This window comes from Equus caballus, chromosome 15 (assembly GCF_041296265.1).
Source record: "Equus caballus isolate H_3958 breed thoroughbred chromosome 15, TB-T2T, whole genome shotgun sequence".
In the NCBI taxonomy this organism is placed as follows: Eukaryota; Metazoa; Chordata; class Mammalia; order Perissodactyla; family Equidae; genus Equus; species Equus caballus.
In genome coordinates, this window is record NC_091698.1 from 84,403,205 (window position 1) to 84,426,985 (window position 23,781).

Below are 23,781 nucleotides of genomic sequence, written 5' to 3' on the forward strand. Positions count from 1 at the left end.
AAACTGTTTTTGCTGCCCATGAAGTCTCATAAAATCAGATCTGTGGTGACAGAATAAGCCATTTTGCTTATTCAGACAGCCCTCTCCTATCTCATCCCCAATTTTTCTTCTTCTCTAGACTTACTCCATCTATGCCTAGCCTTTTTATTTCCACTCAGATATTTTATATTATTACCACGTACATTTTTTCAGTTGTTTCTTTCATTTTCTCCTTTGTGAATGAAGCAAAAGGACCTGTCCAAGGACAGATTTGTGCTTATCTCATTTGTTGCATCTGCTTAGCCATCACAGAACACCGGTCCATTCCTTTGTCAGGATTCTACATCTGCACATTGTGCTTCTCCTGGATTCGCAGCCTCTAAAATGATAACAATACGCAGCTTTCTACTTTACATCATGTCCTGAACAACTTTACTCTTATTACTCATGCACCACAGTATCTGCCCTGCTTGGCATCTGATAGTCTCAAACAGTATTTATTAAGAAAATGATGTAGCACTGGAATAATTATGAGTAATTAGCAAATGTGTGCCTTATTCCTTGGTAATGGATGTCAGCATGTTAAACACTATTTAAGTTTTGGTGGTTTTTGGGTGCAAAATACAAGTCTTGTGAAATTTAGTGTACCCTTTTAATAGAGACCAAGAATTAAGGCACAGCTTTAACTAGTACATTATTGAGTGCCTGAAATGTCCCAGGCATTGAGAATAAAGGTGAATGCAACAGCAACAAAATGAAGTTATAATTTAAATTATCAGATCATTTATAAATTTCCTAATGGTACATACTTAGCACACTTAACCAGACCCTTCCTGTTCCAGGCTTAGCTTCATTTTCCCTTTTTTATTTATGTAAGTAGCCATCTAGTATTTAATCCATTCAGTTAGCAAACATTTATTGAGTACCTATTATGAACTAGGTCCTGTACAAGGGATACAAAGATGAGTAAAACTTTGTCCCTGCCCTTATGGAGCTTATAGCATAAGCTAGACAAGTTATTCTTTAAGGAAAAAGTATTCAAAGGCACTAAGGGGAAAAACCAGGTGTGTTCAGAGTTTTGCTGTGCAAAGAGTTTCCTCTTCAAGAAAAGGTTCAAACTTTTAGACTTGTGGTTCTTGCCAGTTACAGAATATCGAAATTAATAATTCATGGTAAAATAAAATACTTATTTTTAGAATGTTTAAATTGGAGAAAAGGCACCAAATGGTCACGGTTAGGATACTCTGGTAAAGCAGGTCATGTGAGGAACAATACCTGAGATTCATCTGGCCTGGGATTATGTCACAGGCTGAGTTAGTGCACTGGTTCTCAAAATTAGCATGCACCAGTCCCCTGGGGGGATTATTAAAACAGATTGCCAGCCCCCACCCCTACAGTTTCTGATTCAGTTTCTGAGTGTACCATTTCTAACAATTTCCCAGAGATGCTGATGCTTCTGGTCCAGAGACCACACTTTGAGAACCACTGAATTAGAATACAGATTAGGCAGGGATAAAACTCCTTAAGAGAAATGTATTATGTTTTAAGATACTGTGAGGACTCTGGGGGCAAGGCAAACCCTCACCATGGCTGTTATGTATGGAATGTGCACCTGACCCAAATCTACGGCCTTTGAGTAAATCACCAAGGATACTTTGCATTAAGTTCAAAGTACAATACAAACAGGGCCTGGCTCTGTACCTGGTTACTAGGTATGTGTACATGGGAAACTTGAGTAACCATCACCTCCTTATTGAGACCGGTCTGGACATGTGGCTTTAAACCTCTGTTGAAAAGAAGTGAAGCTATTTGCAATGATTAATTTTCTTATTTGAAATTATGACAAGCAGGCTTACAACAAAGTTAAAATAAAAAACTCTTTATCCAAGTCATCATTGAAAGCAGGACTCTTACTCATTAATTATGTTTTGCTCACTTTCTTCGACAAAGCTGGTGTTCTATAATGAGCTACCCAGTGTGAGGCACATTTCATACCAACATTGATTGGTTGCCAAGGAGACTGCACTGCCACTCTGGACAAGCTCATATTTCCCCTCTGCCTTTCTGCTGAAAGGAGGGGAACTTGTGGAGCAGGCTCAAGGGCAAGATGCTGGGGCAGTAGAGGCTATAGATCCAGCCTATTAACAGAGATGTGACGTGAACACTAAGTTCTCTCTCTCTTCTATCCATCAGCAGCAAAAATATTTGACTTCAAATGATAAAACTTGAAGTTTTAGACTTGAAGGGATATCAGCATCCAAAAACAGTCAGAATATCCTTCCTTGCATAAATCCAAGGGAAAGGCCAAGGGGAAGTGGCATCTACCTGCCAGGTCCAAATGTCTCCTATCCTTGGCTTCATCCAAGTCAGGAGATTTCCCTACTAAGAGAAACTCTGCTATTCTGAACAAACTCGTCCTTTATATTAGCTCCCAGTCAGAGGTAAGGATAATTCCTTCACACAGTGTTCCAAAATTTTGTCTTCTAGAAACTATTTGTTGTTTCTCTTCCAGTACTGTGCCATTGATTCTTGCATAAAATTCTGGAATGCTGGCTCTTCATGGCTCTCCTCTGTAACTGCAAGGAAAAAAGAAAGTCAATTCTTTTTAAACTCTCCCAGTAGATAGGTGGATAAGAGTTGTTGTCACCAATCCATCAGATACAGTATTTCTAAAAAACTGTTCAATTGTCCCAATAAGGAATTATCTCCCAAAAGCATGTTCTATGTATCATGTTGCCCAAAATATAAGTGGGGAGAATACCTCCCTTATAAAATAACTAAAATGAAGTCCCTCTCCTACATATTTTTAACCATGAGAAATGAAATGAAAACGTGTCCACAGACCTATGAATGAAATAGCAGCTTGATTCACAATAGCCAAAATCTAGAAACAATTCAAATGCCAATCAGCTAGTGAATGGATGAACAAATTGTGGTACATCCACATAATGGAGTATTACTCAGCAATAAAAAAAGAACATACTACTGATGACACATGCAACAACATGGATGGATCACAAAAGCATTAGACTGAGTGAAAAGAAATGCAAGTTAAATAATGTGATTCCAATTATGACATTCTGGAAAAGGCAAAATTATAAGAACAGAAATCACATCAGTGGTTGCCAGGAACTAGGTATGCAGGAAGGGACTGACTAAAACTGGGCATCAGGGAACTTCTGAGATGATGCAAGTGTTCTGTATCTTGATTATGATGGTGATTACAAGACTACATATATGTGTTAAAACTCATCAAATTATACACTTTAAAAGGGTGGGTTTTACTATTTGTAAATTTACCACAATAAATCTGATTAAATGAGGCAATTTACATGTTAGCATCCAGCACACTGGAGTAAAGAGAAGTTTGCTCTTGGTCATATCTAGGACATTTTTTAGGGCTGTCTCAAGAAAGAGATTCTGCTCATAGGCCTTAAAACTATGCTCAGTGGAAGGAAGACTTTTGGGTTTCCAGAGCATTCTATCCTCAATGTTACAGTCACTTCTGACGGATTTAGCTCTGCTGAGGCCTCCTTACGTGTTCTTGAAACAATAATTATAATAAACAAAAAGCCTGGATTCTTCAAACTGAGTTAGGACCCAAAGATGAGAAGACACGAGACTAATAAAAGGCCTGTAATCAGCTTAATATTAACCATTCAGTAGGAAGGCCAGGAACTCTCAATATATCTTTACCATCTCCTCTCTCCCCTGTTACTGGTTGTGTGCTTAAGGTCTTCTCTCAACAAGAAGATGCTCCTAAGCAAACAATGTGAGGATAAGCAGCTATTCTGTTTTCAAGAGCCACCTCAGCCACCTCTTACCTCTGTGGTCAATATCATCAGTATCACTGTCTGCTTCCTCATCCTCTTCATCCAAGGTTCCCCGAGTCAAGATCAAGTCAGAAGGGTCCAGCACAGGAGATAAACTGTCTACAGAGAAAACACCTATCAGTAGCATGTCAGGAACATATGCCTCCTCAAAAAGGTGATTATGAACCAATAAGTAACTATGATTATCAATTGGCAGGATGAAAGTGGTCATGATAAAAGGCAGGATCCCACCTCTTCTAAATGTAATGTTAATACCACTTAATATTTCTACACTAGTTTCGTTCACAAAGTGTTATCATGATCCCCAAAATCCAAAAGGTCATTTTTAACTTGAGGAAAATAATTCTCAAGTAGTTGTCTTGATAGTAACGTCATTCATTTTTACTAGCTGACAGGTTGGAAGAGGCTATGGTGTTTCCTATGAAGGCTAAAGACATTTGAGCAGATCCAGTGGGCTGGTCAGTCAAGGGTAAAAGTATGGAGAACTAAGGAAGCTTCCTGGTGGAAATTTAAGTTGAGAGAGAGCCTGAAAAGAATACACGGTGAAATGATCTAGAGTAGAGGAGCCAGGGCATTATTCAAGAAAAAGAGAGAGGGGAAAAAAATGGAAAATCGAATGTACTAGTAGAGGTGAAATTCCCAACCCAGGGAAACCAAATAAGGGCTGAGTCCCGATTATCAAGAAAAAGTCTAATCAAGTAATTACTGGGCAGGAGATTCAGCGGGAGGTGGTCTCTACTAGAACCTCGACCTATGCCAAGTATTCTAAAGACATGGGAGCATGACCGCTCTCTTCAGCAGCCTAAGAGGTTTGAGAGTGCTCAGCTAGAGAAAAAGGGTGGCCAACAGCAGCAACATCAAGGGACGCAAACCTCAAGGGGCCTGTGGGCCTGAAACAGGATGATGACATGGTGTGCTGACAGTCAATGCCTCATTCTGTGCCTAACTAAGAATTATGCAACTATACTTGTGACATTCCTCAAATAATTTACTGAAATTCCCCCAATCTTGAACAGGCTATCTGAGGAGAGCAGATCCTTTGCAAGCAGTAAATTTAACATTTGCCATTTCACATATTCATGAGTTTTTCCAAAGGACCATGGCAGATAGAAATTTATTTTGCTGAGGTGTGCAACAAGGATGGCACAGGCAAGATCACTTAACTGGTAAACCCAGCCAGTATCCAGTATCTCCTCCTCCAAGTGGTTCTGCTGTTCTCTACTAGATGTATAGCAATATCTTTCATGAAGAGAACTTCACTCCTTTAAAGATCAGTTCATCAATAAGCATGCATGGGTGGGGTGTATATATTTAAATATGAGCACCAACTGAGAAGCCTCTAGAGAATCAATGACAAAACTAACTTGAACAATTAAAAAAGTCAGTAAAGTGGCAGGATAAAAAGACTAATATACAGAAATTAAGAGCCTTTAAATACACCAATATAACCAGTTAGAAGATATAATCGTTCAGAAAATCCCATTTTCATCACTAACAGAAGATAAAATCCTTAAAATAAATGTAACAAAAAATATGCAAAATGTACACAAGGAAACACTCCTAAAAGACACAAAAGTAGACTTGACAAATATAAATACATTCCTTGTTCTTGGATAGGAAAACTCAGCATCATAGAGATGTCACTTCTCCCTACATTAATTCATGAAAATAACACAATCCCAATAAAAATACCCAAGAGCTTTTTTAGCAAACTAGATAAATTGATACTTAGGTTCATGTGGAAAAATAGACATGCAAGAATACCCAGGGAAACAGTAAAAAAGAAAAGTATGAAGGGGACTAGCCCTAGCAGATATTAAAACATACCATAGAGCCTCTACATAATTAAAACAGCATGCTGCAAGCACACAGACAGTCCAGAAGAATAAAACTGGTAGTCCAGAAATATACCCAAGTACACATGGAAATTTAGTATATGTTACAGGTAGCATCTGAGATCATTGGGGCAAAGGCAGACTTTTTAATAAATAGTGCGGGTACAACTCTTTATGAAAAAGATAACAGAGATCATATGTACCTCACACCATACCTAGGAATAAACTCTAAATGGGTCAGGGATCTAAATGCAGAAAATGAAACCATTTTACAAATTCTCTAATAAAACACAAGTGAATTCCTCTTTAACAGAGGTGTAAGTAAAGGATTCCCAATTATGACTCAAAATCCAGTTGTAATAATAAATAAATTTGACTTTATCAAAACAAAACAAAATAAAAACTTTTGCATGGCAAAATAATACCACGAACAAAGTCAAAGGACAGCTGACAAACAGGGAGAAAATATCTGCAACATGTATGACACAAAAATGGATACTGTCCCTAGTACATTAATGGATATTAAGACCAGTGGGTGAGCATTTTAAAATTAAAAGGATATTTATATAATCTCAAAGCATCACCCCATAAAATACTTATTACGAAGGAAAAAATAATAAATTTATGATGAAAAATCTGGCAGATATCACTTCAAGCAAATGATCAAAGTTATCATCACCAGTAATGGGACAAATCAACACTGTGTGCCTCCTGATATGACATATGGAAAAAACACAACTTCATTTCTGTAAAGTTCTGCCAAAAATGTGCCACCTGATCAAATCATGAGGAAACATCAGACAAACCCACATCAAGGAACATTCCATAAAATAACTGTCCTGTACACTTCGAAAATGTCAGTGTCATGGAATACAAAGAAAGAATAAGGAATCATTCCAGATTAAAGGAGAATAAGAGACATGACAACTAAATGCACTGCAGATCCAGGATTTTCTCCTGTTATAAAGGGCAAATGGCTAACTCCAAATAATGTCTATACATTAGATAACTAATGCATCAATGTTAATTTCCTGATTTTTGATAACTGCAATGAGGTTATATAAAATAATGCCCTTGTTTTTAGGAAACAGACTGAAGTATTCAAGGGTAAAGGCTCACTGTGTCTGCAACTTACTCCTAAATGATTTAGAAAGAAATTATATATGATACATATATCTATATAAAATATAAAGTCATACATATATGAGAAAGAGAATATAGTAAATGTGATAGAATATTAACATTGTGGGAATCTGGTTGAAGGGTTATATGGCAATTCTTTGTACTATTCATTGCAACTTTTCTGTTAATATGAAATTAAGTCAAAATAAACAGTAAAAAATATATATATTTTTTAAAAAATAAAGTAGATATCAAGTACCTTGCCAAAGTAAAAGAAAAACTACCTGACAAGGAATAACCCAAAGTGATGCAACTGTATACAACTTTCAGGGGTTTGCCTTCCCAAATCATATAGATATATATATATGAAAAGTAAATATGGATAAAGTGAATGTGATATGATAGATAGATAGAGATATATGGTGAATTCCTCTTTTTTTTCTTTTTAAAGATTTTTTATTTTTTTCCTTTTTCTCCCCAAAGCCCCCCGGCACATAGCTGTATATTCTTCGTTGAGGGTCCTTCTAGTTGTGGCATGTGGGACGCTGCCTCAGCGTGGTTTGATGAGCAGTGCCATGTCTGCGCCCAGGATTCGAACCAACGAAACACTGGGCCGCCTACAGCAGAGTGCAAGAACTTAACCCCTTGGCCACAGGGCCAGCCCCATGAATTCCTCTTTAACACAGGTGTTAGATATAGGTATACCACTGTGTCTGTCTGCACACTTCAAAAATGTCAATGTCATGAGATACAAGGAAAGACTAAGGAACCATTCCAGACCAAAGAAGACTAAGAGACATTTTAAGTAAATACAATGCAGACCCAGGATTTACACAGACAGATAGATAAATAGATAGATAGATAGACAGACAGATTTAGATATAGACAGATCAATTGATCGATTGATCAATCGATAGAAAATACCACATTTACTTTATCCTTTTCTCTTTCTCTCTCTTAAATAAGTGTACCCTCCTTTTAGTTCCTAACACCGATAGACCCTCCATACCTGTGGCTGTCCCTGCGTCCAAGGCTACAGAGCCCATATCTTTCTGAAGGCGTTCCAGCTGTTCCTTCTGCTGCTGGCTCTGTGCACTGGCCTGTAGAGAGAAAAATGTCAGATTAAAAAAGGAGTCCCAGTTAGATGTCAGACTTCTAACTGGAGATGACCCATTATACAAATACTACAGGCTATTTAAACTCTGAGGCAGCTAATGGATGGCTGATATGGGAACAGAAACACTGAACAGTGTGGACCCAGATTAGCAGGAATTCAGACCAGAGGGCTCTGCAAACTGAATTAAGTTTCAGAAACTGGACACAAAAGCAAATCAAAAGAACCCTCAAATAGACATGATGGGAAGGCCCAATGAAGCCAATGGGGGCAGGAAACCTGAAAATTTGGGATAAGAGTTGTGAACCACAAGTTCTTAAACAAAATTCTACAACTAACCTTAAAGTGGACATTGGAGTAGGGGGTGGGGGTGGGGCACAAGGGCTTAGCATATATGACAGGAAAAATCAAATAAAAAGAAGAAAAATAATTAAGGGGCCTTTCTGCATCGAGACAGCACACACACAAATTTACAAATTTAAATTAACACACATCTAAAAGATATGACAGCCAAAACAAAAGCATTTATGGCAGGAGGATCAGTACATGGTTTGAGGTGGTTTTTTAAGTGGCCCTAAAATACACAAATAGCCCCCTCTCTTACCAGTGATTTCTTCAGACGTTCATATTCAGGACGATACTCCCTGGAAACAGAAACACTTTCTAAATTCCTCTGCTTAATAATTTGTCCTGCTCACCTCCACATCACTTCCATTTTCCTACGATTCTGACAATAACAGTAGATCTTACCTCACTGAACATCAGATGTAACAAGTCGGAGTCACTGAGGTTCTACCCCTGTGGAATTAAAGCCAAGGTGCCTGCCCCACCCTGAAACCAGCAAAGAGACAACAGACTGACTGCTGAGCTGGAAAGATTAATTCTGGAGACCATGACTGATGAGCTCATCATTCATTTGGAAAAACATGTGAGATGAGTAAAAGAACCTAGGCCTGTTGGGCTCAGGAAGTCCACTATATAATTATGTGGTTTATCTGGGCATCAATGAAAGGATACAGAAAAGAGTCTATCCTGAGGCTTTGACCACACACAAAAAAAACCCTTGTCTAATGAATCAAAATCAGAATACGTGTCTGAAAACCACAGTGAGGTTGTTAGGATCTTGTTAAGTATGAAGCCAAAGGAACATGCTAGTAAGCAGCCAATTATCAGGCCACGGGCCTAAGGAAAGTGTATAGGTGCTCTGACTCCACTTTCCTTTAGGTAAAGGGAATTCCAGTATTAACCATGACAACAGTTCTAACCATCATTTATTATGATACGTGTTTACTATGTGTCAGCAATTGTGCTGGTACTTTAGATATATTTTCTCAAATGATCCTACCAATGACCTTAGCAATAAATGCTATTATTCCTGATCTACAAATGATGAAAACTTGCTAAGGTCACTCATTTATTAAGCGGAAGAAACAGAAATCTAACCCATGCCTGTCTCACTCCAAACTCTATGTTCTTTTTTTTTTTTTTTTTGCAGGGAAAGAGTCACCTTGAGCTAACCTCTATTGCCAATCTTCCTCTTTTTTTTTTTTCCTTCCTCCCCAAAGCCCCGGTGCATGATTGTATATCCTAGTTGTAAGTCATTCTGGTTCTTCTATGTGAGCTGCTGCCACAGCATGGCAACTGACAGATGGGTGACGTGGTTCCACAACCAGGAAGTGAACCAGGGCCAGCAAAGTGGTAAGCACTGAACTTTAAGCACTAGGCCATTAGGGCTGGTTCTCCAAAGTCCATGTTCTTAATTGGGAATCAGTCAGTGGGGCAAACAGGCCAAAGCCAGCCCACTGCCTGTTTTTGTAAACAAATTTTTATGGAATACAGCCATACCCATTTGTTTACAAATCATCTCTAGGTGCTTTTGCATGACAAAGACAGAGTTGAGTAGTTGCAACAGAGACCATATGGCGCACAAAACCCAAAATATTTATTTACTATCTGGCTTTGTACAAAAAAAGTCTGATGATTCCTGCTCTTAATCATTCAATACAGTGAAGATTTTATACTCTTATTTTTTAGAAAAAAAGGTACTGGAAAATTGTTACCCCTAAGAGTGGTCAGATCCAGTAGACATATGCAGGACAAATAATACATACAACTGAAAACCGAAATGCTTTGCCTGGCAAAACTGCTGTCAGATCAGAACTGTGTATTAGTAAGAATGTCAGCAATAAGATTTTCCTTTATCCTCACCTTTCATACTCTTCTGCAGCACTGGTGACTTGCACAAAGAATTCATCTAAGCCTGTACCCAGAACAGCAGACACACCCACCACCTGCCAAAAGTATCATTAATGCCACTGAGGAAACAACAGTATATTTTTAAATGGTGTACGTTATTTTGTCCAAATGTTATAAAATCTTCATAAAAGAGGCGTAGATACTTTAAAAAGCCTCTGACAAACAGACAAGCTAACACAAAACAAAACAGCATGCCTAGTCAAAAGTCATGGAAATAAGTCTATGAAAAATAGAGAACTGAAAAAGCAAGATAATTAGGACTGAATAAGTAGCAGGACTTTTTATCTATTCCCTATCAAATCAAACCACTGACTATTCTCTACAAAAATTACTATCTCAATGCCTTTGCTTGGGCAAGTAACATACTCCCTGCCGCCCATACCTACTTTTGCTTACATAAATCTTATCCTTCCTTCAAAGCATACCTCTAATGTCATATGCTCCAAAATCCCCCACATAAAAAGTGATCTGCCCCTCCCCACCATCAGGCCCAACTTACAATCTTTCTCAAGGTATTTACCACAATATATCACGTCTCAATTCTGTGTGTAGCCTTCTCTCCCAACTAGACCATAAACTCTCTGAGGGTAGGGTCTATCTTATTTATCTTTTAGACCTCCAGTTATAAATAAGCAACGCTTTAAAAGTTACTTTTCAGAATGTAAGGAACTTTCTTTCTAAGACACTTGCAAAGCCAGCCCTATGGGTTAAAAGGTTATTTGGAGAGACTGTCAGTATGAGCAAGAGAAAGTTTACCCTGAGCGAGCTGTAAAACTCATCTAACACCAGGCTCATGGAACGAGTCAGGTTACTGACATATGTAGTCTCTTGATTCAAGGCATCTTGGAAAGCCTCAAAATCCTGCATCCATTCCACTGCAAAGCTGTGATCAATGATGTCAGTCTGTACCAGAGAGAAGTCAACTATCAGCAACCAGACATGAGGTTAGACACCAAATAATGGCAAAAAAAATTTTTTTTTAATTAACTGGTGACAGCAAAAAGCAATCATTCATATATTTTCTTCTCTGCTTCCCCCATTTCCTTCTCCACTGCAACAAACCACAAAGAGCCAAGACTGCTGAATAGCGTAAATAATTAAATTAAGATACGTGTTCTCTTGGTTGATGCAGACCCTTCACTATTCACTACCAAGTGACCATGGCTGCAGTGGACGCCACCACATTCCAGGCTCTAAAGTCAAGTAGTCTCTTGCATCTTCGCCATCAACGAACGACAGGGAAGTTTTGTTTTTGTATGTTTTAATTGCCACTTCCAACAGACTAGCAGTCCCTCCCTGATTTACACAGCCTGGATTCTGTGGGGTAACCTATACGCCATGGTTGAGGGGCTACTCTACCTAGCCTAAAATAACTCTGGGTGGGAGACAGTGATAAATATTCTTTCAACTTGATTGAAACTTTTTCCTAGAAGTGCTCATGGCTTTGGTTCAGTTAAGCTTAAATCTGCTCTCTAGCATCTGAAATAATCCTCACCTACCCAAACCTTCTGATAACACAAGGTTCTAATGAAAAGAAATGTTGAATCATAACAGGAGGATCCACTTACTTTATTCATAACCACAATGAAAGGCAGCTTGGTTTTGTACAAGATGCTGAAAATCAAACATCAAGACATATTATTAGCAAAAGCACTTAAGCTCTTGTTTGCCCAGTGTCAGTGTGAGAACTGAGGAAAGAGGAGGGGAATGGGTTGATTCTAAATATAGGTCTCCCTTCTGATGCGGCACGCACCTATTTTCCTCTCTCAAGAGGGAAACCACCGTCACCATCAAGCAAGCAACACACACACACTCTCTCTCTCTCCTTCTTTCTTGGAGTAATATTTTGATACTGATCCTTTTTCTCTGTGTATCTGTTTGCTTGTTTTCACCAAATAATTGTCTTTTAAATAATTAACATGAAAATAAAATAATGTGAAGGTCATCAGATTTTTATCTGGATTAGGATTTTTTGCATCTAATAAGAAGAGACATCCCTAATCATATTAGAGGAGACAAATGTCGGTGATGGCTTTTGTGTATCCCCCAGATCAAATTCTCTCAGCTTTAATAATGGTCTGCCTTGCTCCTAGGTTTAATGCACTAACATAGCCCAGTGACGCATGTCCTTCCTCTCTTATTTGCACTACGCTTGGGGCAAACCCATGCATTTCAGAATTATGAACAAATCTTTTTATTCATAATCTCTCCTCATGTTATAATCTCACTCTACCTATCATAACACAGAAAAGGAACACTTAGACCAGAGGGTTCTGTTCTTTTTAGACTTGGATTTCATTAAACCAGGAGCAACTACCAGAAGGTTAATATTCATACACCACCTATTTCTATAACAAGCAAGGGAGGAAGATGAGAAGTTGCTGACAGAGAATGCCAACAACACATGTGCCTCTTCCCCAACTCACTGCCGCTAAACTGAGTGGCAAATCTGAATGAGCAGAAGTCTAGGGGTAAGCACTCAGGACTCAAAAGAAAAGAAGAGGAGGCCTCATACCTTGATGTAATACCATGCCCACCGATAATCAATTACCTGCAAGCATAGAGCATATTGGACATGAAGGTCACTGGGTTGGTACTTCGTGATGTGTCCATGACATAAATGACAATCGTTGGAAATGAGGATGCCTAAAGCCACAAAATAATCAAAGTTTTAGTAAGACGGCTCATGACCTGTCCCCAAACTTTTCCTACCTTCCTTAGCAAGGGAGAACCACTTTAGGCAGGGTATGAAGAGCTCTGTAACTCCCTTCCATATAAGGTGTCAGGCAATAAAAAGATCCGTACCCAGTCTAGCTCTCTAGTTATTCTTAGTAACAAGTCCTAGAAAACTTACCAGGGCCTCGGTGATGATTGTCCCAGAAGCTGACCAGGTGAATACCTCAATCTGTCCAGGTGTGTCAATCAAGACATATCTGTGTCAAGAAAAACAATTAAATAAGTATTATACTTGTGCAATGCTAAAAGATATTCCATCACACAAAACATTAAACATCTGGTTATCCAAGATTAGAATAACCTCTTCATACTGCTAAGTCTAACTTCCTCCCATTGCTCTTAAAATGCATACCACATTCACCTAGACTATGTTTAATGTCCAAAATTCATGCTAATAGGCATGAGCAGCAGTCCATAAATTGCTGCAAATGATCAGAGGGAAAATTGTGATAGTTATAGAAATACATTGCGTTAAAAATGAGGGATAAGCAAAACCAGAACGTACATCTCTGGGGAAACTATCCAGTTGCTTTGGGGTGGGGGTTGAGGAAGGTGGAGGGGAGAGAGAAATGGAGGAATAGACAAGTGATAACTAAAGAATACAGGGTTTCTTCTTGAGGTGATGAAAATGTTCTAAAATTGATCATGGTGATGGTTGCATAAGTCTGTGACTATACTAAAAGTCACTGAATTGAACACTTTAAATGGGTGAACTGTATATGAATTATATCTCAATAAAGCTGCTTTTAAAAATGAGCAAAGAATTTGAATAGACATTTCTCCAAACGTATAGCAATGGCCAATAAGTACATGAAAAGATGCTCAACATCATTAATCATTGAGGAAAAATAAATCAAAATCACCGTGCGATACCACTTTATACTCACTAAGATAGCTACAATGAAAAACAAGGACAATAACAAGCACTGGAGAGGATGTGGAGAAACTGGAACCCTCACACTTCGCTAGTGGGAATATAAAATGGTGCAGCCAAGAGCCGAGAGAAAGGGGGAAGAGGGAATAATCACCAATGCATACGGGGTTTCTTTTGGGAATGAGGAAAATGTTCTGAAATTAGATATTGGTGATCAATGCACAATTTCGTAAATATACTAAAAACCACTAAATAGTATACTTTAAAGGACTGCACTTTATGGTATGTGAATTTATATCTCAATAAAGCTATTATTTTAAAAAACTACCTCTAGTATGATCCCAATTTTGTGAAACACCCCATCCATCCATCCTTCTATCTATGCATAGAAACGTGGAATGACAGTCACTGATAGTAATAATAATGATAGTTATTTCTAGTGGGAATCTAGTGAAGGATAATTTCATCTTTTAAATGTTATATGTGGTTTGAATTCTTTACAATGAGCATATATCCTTTTTTACAAAAATTAATTATCTTTCTTTTTTGGAAAAAAGCAAACCTGTTAAAGATTTAACAACAGTTAATTGTGGATAATAAGAACATATTTTATTTTATATTTTGATACTTTTTAAATTAAAAAATAATTATTCTCTCTGAATCATGTAAATTATATTCATTTAAACAAGGGTTAGAAAGGTGTTTCAGAGACTTTAATGCCAACAAGGATGGTTTCCCAAGAGAAGGCAGGTAGACAACCGAATTTGGACTAAGTCTCAAAATATTTCCTAAGAAGCCATGGGCATATACCACAGTGACTGGGGGTGGGATACTATTAAATTTAGCTCTACACCATATAGCATCTTAATGATTTTCTTGCCCATTTTTTTTTTCATTTCTAATGGTTTCATCTCAAGCTACATCCTTTCAGAGCTTGATGGTATCCCAAAATCCTTCAAAAAACCTAGTGTCAACTAAAGAGCAATAAATATTAGCATTAACTGAAATCACTTACTTAGAAATGTTCTGGGCCTTCTCAATAAATTTCATCACCTAAAAGAAAAAGATGCCAATTCCAGTAGGATCCAATTTCAACACAAAAATCACACAACCCTCTCCAAGGTGGCCTGCCTCCAAGGCACCATTAATTATTGAATCTCTATATTCTCATTCTTAGGACACTAATAAACTCACTGAACCAAAGAAACACAGCCACATCAGCAGCACTACAACACCCTAGGGCACAGTGCAAGGACCTGAGAAGCTGAGGACTTGATCTGTCACTGGCAAGTCATTTCTCTTAGTGCTTCAGTAAAATGTTAATAGCCTGTCTCATAGAATAACATCAGGGTAAAAAATTAATGATTACAAAACACTCACAGAAGAAGGGACAAAGAAAACCCAACTGATGACAACTGTTTGTCAAAAGTTAAAAGCCCCATTATCTTTCCATCCCATGCCTGTTAGCCCATCCCACTCCCTCACCCACCATTCTATCCACAGGGTAACACTGAAAGCCAATAACAGATCAAGAAAAGAACCCAGATTTCCTGGATTTCTGTTTTATTGGCTGTCACAAATATTAAATGTGAAGTGTCTCACAACGTTGATCGTCCTCTCACAGCCTACTTCTCTGTCTCCCAAAATGCCTACTTATTTTCTATATTTACATCCTGGTTTATTGCTCTTCTTTCCCAATGTGATGAAGCTAAAGCATTTAAGAGTCTCAGGTTTTAGCCATGCTTATGTAAGTAAAGACAGACATACCTGATCAAATCTTGTAGCGAAGAGATTGAGTGAGGTCACTATGCCACCATTGGGCCCAAGTCCATATCTAGACACTTAGCTGAGGATTTAAATTGCTTATAGATCAATTTAGATGATAAAATTCATACATAAGCTATCACTCACATAAACAGAATTATAACATTAGCATTCCATGAATGGATATTGGCAAGCTAATCCTTGACTACCTTAAGGTATGTACCACACAACCTTAACCTCATAGGAAAACATTTATTATCAAGGTCTTCCTCATTTTAGGGATGGTCAGTCAAAATGAAGAAACTAAAGTGACCAAAATGTAATAGACAGATCCATCAGGCAGTGACAGCCTGCTGGCATTAGCCATTAAGATCATCTATATAACACTCCTTGCTCTGATCCTCACTAATCAAGCAACATGCTGATTATAATTAGTGTTCCTACCTAGACTTACTTACAGGGAAAGTACACATTTCACACAGCAATGTAGTAAGAGTTGATCATACTAAACCTACTCACTTCTGAGTTTCCTAGTCTGAAGATGTGGTGACCAACAGATGTATCCTCCAAGGGAATACTACCCTGTGGGATCCAGACACATCATCAGCTTGCCTCTCTTTCTCTGTGCTAATTACAACAGCCCAGGGAAGATGGTAAGAAAACTGAAATCACAAGCTGAAATAGTATTTCTAATCATCTACAATATCTCTCCCCACATTCACCTTCCATCCTCTTACCAAAATTATCTTAAAGCAATCAAATGCTTTTGCTTGTATATTTCACAAGGAAACACAAAAACATTCTTTCAAAGCCATAAAATACAGACAGTAACTGGCCAAAGACGAGTGAACACTGCAGTAGGTGAGGAAAAGGATACTGTTTCATGACTTCTTTATACCTCACAGTGTCACGAATATCTGGAGGGAAAAAAATTAACTGGAATTTAATATATAAAAAGAATACAGTGTGAGATCTTCCATCTGTAATAGCCTAAGCCAACAGGCCGCTCAAGCCATGTCTGCTTCCTCTGAGGAAAAAAAATAAGTTTCTCTCTTGGCATCTAAGTCACTTTTAAATTTGTTTTCTAAATTTTTAAGCTAAGATCATTGAACTGTGATAGCAAAAGAAACAAGACTGTGAGGAGAAGAACAGAAGGGCAAAAGATGCCCTGTAAGTACTTTCCCTATCAGCAAAAAACTGAAACTAGTCTTTTAGGCTTCTCTTGTCAGCATTCTCTTCCACTAATTTCTCCAGCTTCACACTGGTTTCCTTTCTTAAAAGGATAACTGCCATGTAACCCATGAAAAATGTTAGGTTAGGAGATCTCAAGTTATGGTAGAGATGATCTGAGACAAGGAGAAAAGCTTTATAGAACTTAAATGCATTATCAGTGACCATACACATAGAAAAAGGGAGCTAAGTCAAGAAAAAAGACTTATTTCTTACTAATTGCTTACTGGTAACAAAGGTAATGCAGACATGATTTTCTTTTTTTTTTACTCCCCAAAGCCCCAGTACATAGTTGTACATTCTAGTTACAGGTCATTCTAGTTCTTCTATGTGGGATGCCACCACAGCATGGCCTGATGAGCAGTGTGTAGGTCCGCACCAAGGATCCAAACCAGGGAATCCTCAGCTGCCACAGCAGAGCATGAGAATCCAACCACTTGGTCACACGGCTGGCCCCCCGAGACATGATTTTTAGAAAACAATTAATACGTCCAGTAACATCTAACTAAACCTATCTACTAATTTGTAGACCTACTCCATCAAGTATTAGAATTCCATCCTTTAAGTGAGAAGATGGGCAATTTTTTCCCAAACTCTTACCAAAATGATCTCTGCTTCTTAATACAAGGTCTTCCTTTATTATTATGTTTAGGGTACAAGCAGCTTAACAGGATTAAGAAGAGATAAGGAGGGAGATGATTAGCATACAGAGATAGCCTGGAAATCAGGAAGCCCAGATTCTATTAAGAATCATGACACTGGATCACATCCATTCTAATTCTTTTTTATAGTCACAGATTCCTTTTAAAGTCTGATGATAACTAGGAACCCCACATGTGCATAATCACACACATTCTCCCACGTAACTTTAGGAGTGGAAGCAAGGTTCCTACAGATGAATACGTGAAGTACCAAACAAGAACCCTTACACTCTAATTAAACTTTCAGAAAAGAAACTAAATAAAAAAGGTTTATGTATCAGAGCCTGCTGAAGGGTTTATGGCCTAGAAGTGAAAGGACCTTCTATCACTTCATTTTCCCAAATAACATTAGCCTGACAACATAGTGTCAGAAAGAAGGAAGAGAGAAAGGTGAATGGTAAGGAAATAAAGAAATTTAGGAAAGAAGAGGGAGTAAACAAAGAGAAGATGTGAATAAGGGAGAAGGCTATTTATGGATTCTAGCAAATCCAAGGGAAGTAAAGGTAGTTCAGAAAAAATGAAAGCATTGAAGACTGGCAGTCTGGAGGCTCTCCATTCTGTGAGGCACTGCACACAGTTCTGTACAGTTTACTTACCAATGTTGGCAGGAAAGGGAACTTCATGCACAGCTGGGTCCAGGTTGATCACATAAGGTGGAGAGCCTTGGCTATGCAGGTGTCCCGTGAGCCTCTGCAGAGATATGAGGAGAGTGATGGTGCGACATAATGGGGGCATGATAAGGGGACAAAAGAGAACTTCCATTCCTTTATCGACCATACCTGAAGACTTTTGCACTTAATTTCCCTCCACCTGAAATATTCGCCCCCGATGTCCACCTCCAACATTCAAGTCTTAGTTGAAATGTTACCTTTATCACCCATCTAACAGAGCCTCCCCTACTCTTATTATTTTATAATTATATTACATATTATATATATAATTATATATTGATCACATTATTTTGCGTGGGGTTTTCTTCTATCTCCTCCACTAAAACGTTAGTTCTATTTAAGCGGGAACCTTGTCAATCTCGTTTTCGCTGTATCCCCAGTCCCTGAAACATGGTAGGCGCGCAAAAAATAATTCTTTAGCCAATCTACACCTGTGTGCTAGCACTGTATTAACTGCCAGAGTTACTTGCAAGCCTCTCCCTTTCAGGAGTTGGCAATTTTATCGGTAAGACAATTCCAGTACAACGCGGTAAGTTGTACCAAGTATGCACTGAGGGTGCACAGAAGAGAGACTTAATACACCCAGGCTAGCGTCCGAGAAGGCTTCGCCGAGGAAGGAACTGGAGTTACTGGCAAGTTCCTGAAAGCCACGCGCTGGTACCCTCCAACTCCCCGGAGAGACCTCCCTTTCTCCCTGGCCTTCCGCCCGCCACAGATCACCTCTTGCGCGCCCCCAGTACGCCCGTGCCGTGTATGTCACCTGTACAAAGGTGGTTTTCCCAGATCCCGCCATTCCCAACACCAACAGACACACTGGGGGCCGAGGACCCCCGGAAGCCTGAGGCTCAGCTGCAGCTGCGGGCGCCGCCATCTTTCCCCTGGCTCCGCCCACTTTACCATAGAGACATGCGTGGCTAGAGAGACGACCACAATTCTCTGGGCTGCGAAGGATAGAACCCAGCCAACCGAATCTACCCGATAGTGAAGGACGAAGGGGCGGGCTTGGCGCCGGAGTACCTTCTGTCCTGACCCGGCTTTGGGGCCAACTAGTGATAATGTCGGGGAAGTGGAGACGCTTGGAGGAATGGTGGAGGGGGGCAGAAAAAGGGGCGCTCACCGTAGTAGGGTATGGCCTGGGAAGAGCCAAGTTCCGGTGCCCAGGAGAGCCAGACCAGGTGGGATCCCGAGGGCAGGGCTCCCGCAGTACGAAAACGAGCAGCGTGTGTTTCACTTTCGGCCCCCAAGGAGCGAGGAACCGAGCCGTCAGAGAATCGGCTGCTAGCGCTTATTCGGCAGCAGCGGAGATTAAGCAGCTCAGAGCCGGGCGGGCCAGGCCTGGGGCGACGTGCGACCCCGGAGGTTGCTGGGCAACCCCGAGACCCGTTGAGCACAGAAAGGAGAAACTGCGAGAACTTTCCGCACGGGGACGCCGTTTCCGCGTGTCGCCGGCCCCTGACACTAGCGCTAGCTCCTTGGCGGTCACCCTCGGTGAACCACACTATGACCTTGGAGATGAACGCTCGGATTCCCCGCTCAAGTAGGTACTGAAGAGAGGCTTGCCTCCACGGTAGTGCCCTCGGCAACCGGAAAGGTGGTGAAAGAGCCCAGAAATTTATTCCTACTCCCGAGCACTCAAGTCTGTTCCTGTGGCCCTTCGTAGCTGCTGTAGTGTTCAGTAAAAGTCAGAACAGCTGGGTTTCACACCCGGGCTTTGCCACTTGCTAGTGGTGTAAATCGTGGCCAAGTCACTTAAATTTTCTGAACCTGTTTTCTCTTTAAAATTGAAATAATTCTTAACAGGATTGTAGTGAATGCATGTTGTAAATTGTAAACTGCACTCTGGTCATTTTTGCCCCTAGTTGTAGCCCCCTTGCCTTGCACACCGTCAGGAACATAATAGGTGCTCAAAAATATTTTCTTGTATGAATTAAAGTACACTTGGGCATTTCTTTTATTTCCTAAATTTTCGTTAAGAACTGCTTGTTCTTCCTTCAGGTTTGCTGAGGATTCTGGTAGTTCTCTCCCACCGTATCATAATTTAATTAATAACTTTGTCAAGCCAGAGAAACTAACAAAGGCAGAGATGAAGTTTAAAGAAAAGGCAGTGGTGGAAATGATGAAGTTGAACAAGCAAATAAAGCAAGCTCAAATCCAACAGGAACCGCTGAAGGAGAAAACCAGGCAGCTATGCACTGAAAAGTTACTTGTCCAGGCTGAAAACAAATTCTTTCTGGAATACCTGACCAAGAAAACTGAGGAGTATGGAAAGCAACCTGACAAGCTGTGGAACAACTATTTACAAAAACGTGGGGAGATTGAACGAAGGAGACAGGAATCAGCCTCCAAATATGCCAAGCAAACTTCACTGCTTAAAAGAGAGCTCTTGCAGAAGGCAAAGATCCAATCCAATTTGAAGCAGCAGTTGCAGGCAATGAGTAATATTTCGATAGTAAAGGAGAAACAGGAGAGAGAAATGCAGACATTACTGGAGGAGAAAAAGAAAGCCCAAGCTGAGACAGCAGCAAGGAAACAGGAAATCCAGGTCCAGCTCCTCCAGGAAAAAGCATTACTGGAGCAACAACTGAGTGAGCCAGAAATGAGGCAGTTGGGAAAAAGAGAAAGAAAGGAGCTTAAAAGGAAGACCCAGCACTTGGAGTTGGCAGCCAAGCGGTATGGTTTTGAGTTCTGCCATGACATCCACAGAGAGAACCAGCAGTTACAGAAGGAGCTCCTGCAGCTAAACCAGCAATACCAGGAGCTGCAGGCTACTCAAAGCCAGTTAAAAAATCAGAAGCAGCAGCTGCAGCAGGAGCAGTGGTATGTGGAGTGCTTAATTAGGGGGAGGCAACGACTGCAAGGAAGGCACAGTTGGTGCCCAAAAGGACAGGGAGCTCCAAAGACCACACTGACCCCTCCCCTAGGCACCAAATCAAGGATTAATCCAAAGTAATTCCTAAAATAACACTGATTAAGGACTGAAGCAGGTATTCTTAGGTGCCACATAAACCTGGTTAGGAAGACTTTTGGATCTCAGGTTCCTATGGTAAAATATCCATCATGATGTGTTAGTGTGAAGGATTAGGTGTTTTCCAGCAGTGCTAGATTTGTGCGACTGGCTACACTTAACTAGGTTTTTCTTTAATTAGCTCTTGTTAATAAACAGGATGTTCTTCAAACCTCCAGATAACCTAATACCATTTGCCAAATATCCATACGTTAAACTAGCTCAAGAAAACCACCTTGAGGAAGTGAAAGAACAATTGGGTGATTTATTTCATCTAGCTAAGTTAGATCTCTTTATAGAAAAAGCACCATTGAGAGATAGCATTTCAGATTGACTATGCAGTGCTTTCTGCTCTGTAAACAACCAATATCAGTTTATCCTCATTCCTTTAGGCCAACTCAGCACACAAAGGCAAAGTGTTTTTAAGCTCTTTATAAGTTCATGCCAGCGACAAGGTAGCTCCTTCTGTAGTTTTCTCAGGAGTGAAAAAGTACTCTAATAACAGCAAGTTCAATAAGCACTAGGCAGAATGGCCTTTTGTCTGATGCAGCCCCTACAATTCCAGCTCTGAGTAAATTGAGAAGGGAAAAGAAGATAAAGGGATGTATATTAGGTCAACTCTTACTTTTGAAAATGTTTTCTGTAAAGAAATATTTCCAGTATTAATGGGGTGACTGAGTGCCTCTGTTTCAGAAAATGTATCAAAAGGAAGTTTAAAAATATTTGGACAACTTTTTAAAGAGTTCTGTACCTTCTATTTCCCTAGCAACATCCTAAATTCTAAGATGACAAGTAAGATTACATAATGTTAAATATAGTACTTTAGTTTTATTAATTTTCTTACTATATGTGCACTTAATAGTACATGAAATGCCTTTTGTAATTAACATGTGCCATATATTTGTGCCTATTTAATAGAACTGGGAATAGTATTTTAAATTAGTATAGACTTTTAGGGTAGTTATATTTTTTGCACTTATGACCTATTGATGGTTAGACTAGTGATTTATCCTAGTATAGGAATATAACCCCATATTTTAACATTGCTCCTCTATGGGAAAATATAATCAACTTTGTCTTCCTGAAATAGTCTTTGACAAAAAACTTCAAAATAATTTTCCTGAATTTCCAGTTTTATCTGTATGTAAAGTGAATTCCTTTAAAATTAGATTAAAAAATGATTCTCCCTCAATGTACCTTTAACTTCTAGCTTTAACAATTTTTCTGTTAAATGTATACTTTGTTATTAAGCACTTTTTATTAAAAATAAAAACTTTAAATTATAACTTATCCATTGATTTTATTATTGTTCCAATGTATTTTCTACTTATCACTTTTCTCATTACCGCTTCTGCATGTCTTATTCATACTAGAGTGCAAATAATAAAACGGCTGTTTTAACGCAGAAAGTAGAACTTCAGACAGGATGCAGACACCTTAACCTGAATACTTAACTTCATGAGCTGAAAATACAGAAAGATTGAACTTGAAAAACATAGTATCCAAGACAAATTTGAAGCCCTATTCTCTGCGGATGCAAAAAACCATAGGGAAGTATATACCTAAGGCTACGAGAGTTGGAAAGAAGGATCGAGAATCTTATTACTCTATTAAGTCCCTTCCTGCCATTGCTGTCCCAATTAATTCAGGAGTGGGTAACTTCCATCTGTCTCAGTTTATTTTTAATTCCTGTTATCTTAGATAATGGATCTGGTGTACTGCTTGTGGCTGTCCCTTTCAGAGTGAGGCCCTGGGGGCTCCAAGATTTTAAAAGGAGAATCTGCTAAAGGTACTCTGAAATCCATACCAGAAGTGAGCAGTAGGTTGGCCAACTGAGATCTCAATCTACTTTTTGTCTGCTTTACTATGAAGAAAATTAAACAGGGTGATGTTACATAAAGTGCATTTAGATGGAAAAGACCTGAGGTGAAACTTAGGTTAAGACTTAAACGATAAAATGAAGCCTACAGTGAAAAACTGAGTCAGAAACTATTCCAGGCAGAGGGAACAGTGAATGCAAAGGCTCTAAGACAGGAATGAACTTGGTAGGTTCAAGGAACAGCAAGGTCAGTGTTGCTAAAGTGTAGTTGGGGAACGGTTAGAGAACACGGGTGGAGCAGAGGAAGACAAGGCTAAACAGGTCAGCAGTAGGAGCACAGAGGGCCCTGTAGGAGAAGGTAAAGGGAGTGACGTTTATTCTAAGTGAGCTAGGAAACCATCAGGCTTTCAGCAAGTGAATGAGGTCTGATATACAATTTTAAAAATTCACTACAGCTGTCCGTCTATCCAAGCCAGTAAAAAGCAGAAGGAAACCAATTAGGAAGCTGTTGTCTAGGCAAGAGGTGGTGATGGTTCAGACTGGGACAGTAGGAACAGAAAGACGTGAACAGAAGACATGGGGGAGAGCAGACTACATGGTGAAGGGAAAATCAAATTAAGATGAAGCTGAAATAAAATTTCCCAGGGCTGGCCCCATGGCTGAGTGGTTAAACTTGTGGGCTCCACTTTGGCAGCCTGGGGTTTGCTGGTTCGGATCCTGGGCACAGACCTACACACCACTCATTAAGCCATGCTGTGGTGGCATGCCACAAAAAAGAACTAGAATGACCTACAACTAGGATATACTGCTATGTCCTGGGGATTTGGGAAGAAAAAAAAAGCG

The 23,781-nt window shown here is 39.5% G+C and overlaps 2 protein-coding genes across 5 annotated transcripts; one reads left to right on the forward strand and one right to left on the reverse strand.

The window, feature by feature from the left end:
* Window positions 1-1,842: 1,842 nt before the first annotated feature.
* Window positions 1,843-19,520, reverse strand: GPN1 (GPN-loop GTPase 1). 2 transcript variants are annotated; one of them, XM_070235655.1, is made up of 14 exons: window positions 19,233-19,520; window positions 18,041-18,134; window positions 16,391-16,430; window positions 15,517-15,583; window positions 14,765-14,802; window positions 12,994-13,072; window positions 12,691-12,785; window positions 11,708-11,753; window positions 10,896-11,042; window positions 10,092-10,174; window positions 8,488-8,527; window positions 7,779-7,869; window positions 3,804-3,911; window positions 1,843-2,555 (listed from the first exon to the last, which is right to left on the reverse strand). In XM_070235655.1, the coding sequence occupies exons 3-14, from the start codon at window positions 16,396-16,398 to the stop codon at window positions 2,470-2,472; spliced, it is 888 nt and encodes a 295-aa protein (XP_070091756.1). In that variant the 5' UTR covers window positions 16,399-16,430; window positions 18,041-18,134; window positions 19,233-19,520; the 3' UTR covers window positions 1,843-2,469. The 2 variants fall into 2 exon arrangements, with proteins under 2 accessions (XP_070091756.1, XP_001502194.3); XM_001502144.7 differs by lacking the exon at window positions 19,233-19,520 and adding an exon at window positions 18,876-19,069.
* On the forward strand, window positions 18,995-22,409 carry CCDC121 (coiled-coil domain containing 121). Of its 3 annotated transcripts, none has more exons than XM_014731238.3 (2): window positions 18,995-19,652; window positions 20,111-22,409. In XM_014731238.3, the coding sequence occupies exons 1-2, from the start codon at window positions 19,171-19,173 to the stop codon at window positions 21,063-21,065; spliced, it is 1,437 nt and encodes a 478-aa protein (XP_014586724.1). In that variant the 5' UTR covers window positions 18,995-19,170; the 3' UTR covers window positions 21,066-22,409. The 3 variants fall into 3 exon arrangements, with proteins under 3 accessions (XP_014586724.1, XP_070091753.1, XP_005600168.1); XM_070235652.1 differs by having other exon boundaries at window positions 19,031-19,290; XM_005600111.4 differs by having other exon boundaries at window positions 19,032-19,656.
* The last annotated feature ends 1,372 nt before the right edge of the window (window positions 22,410-23,781 follow it).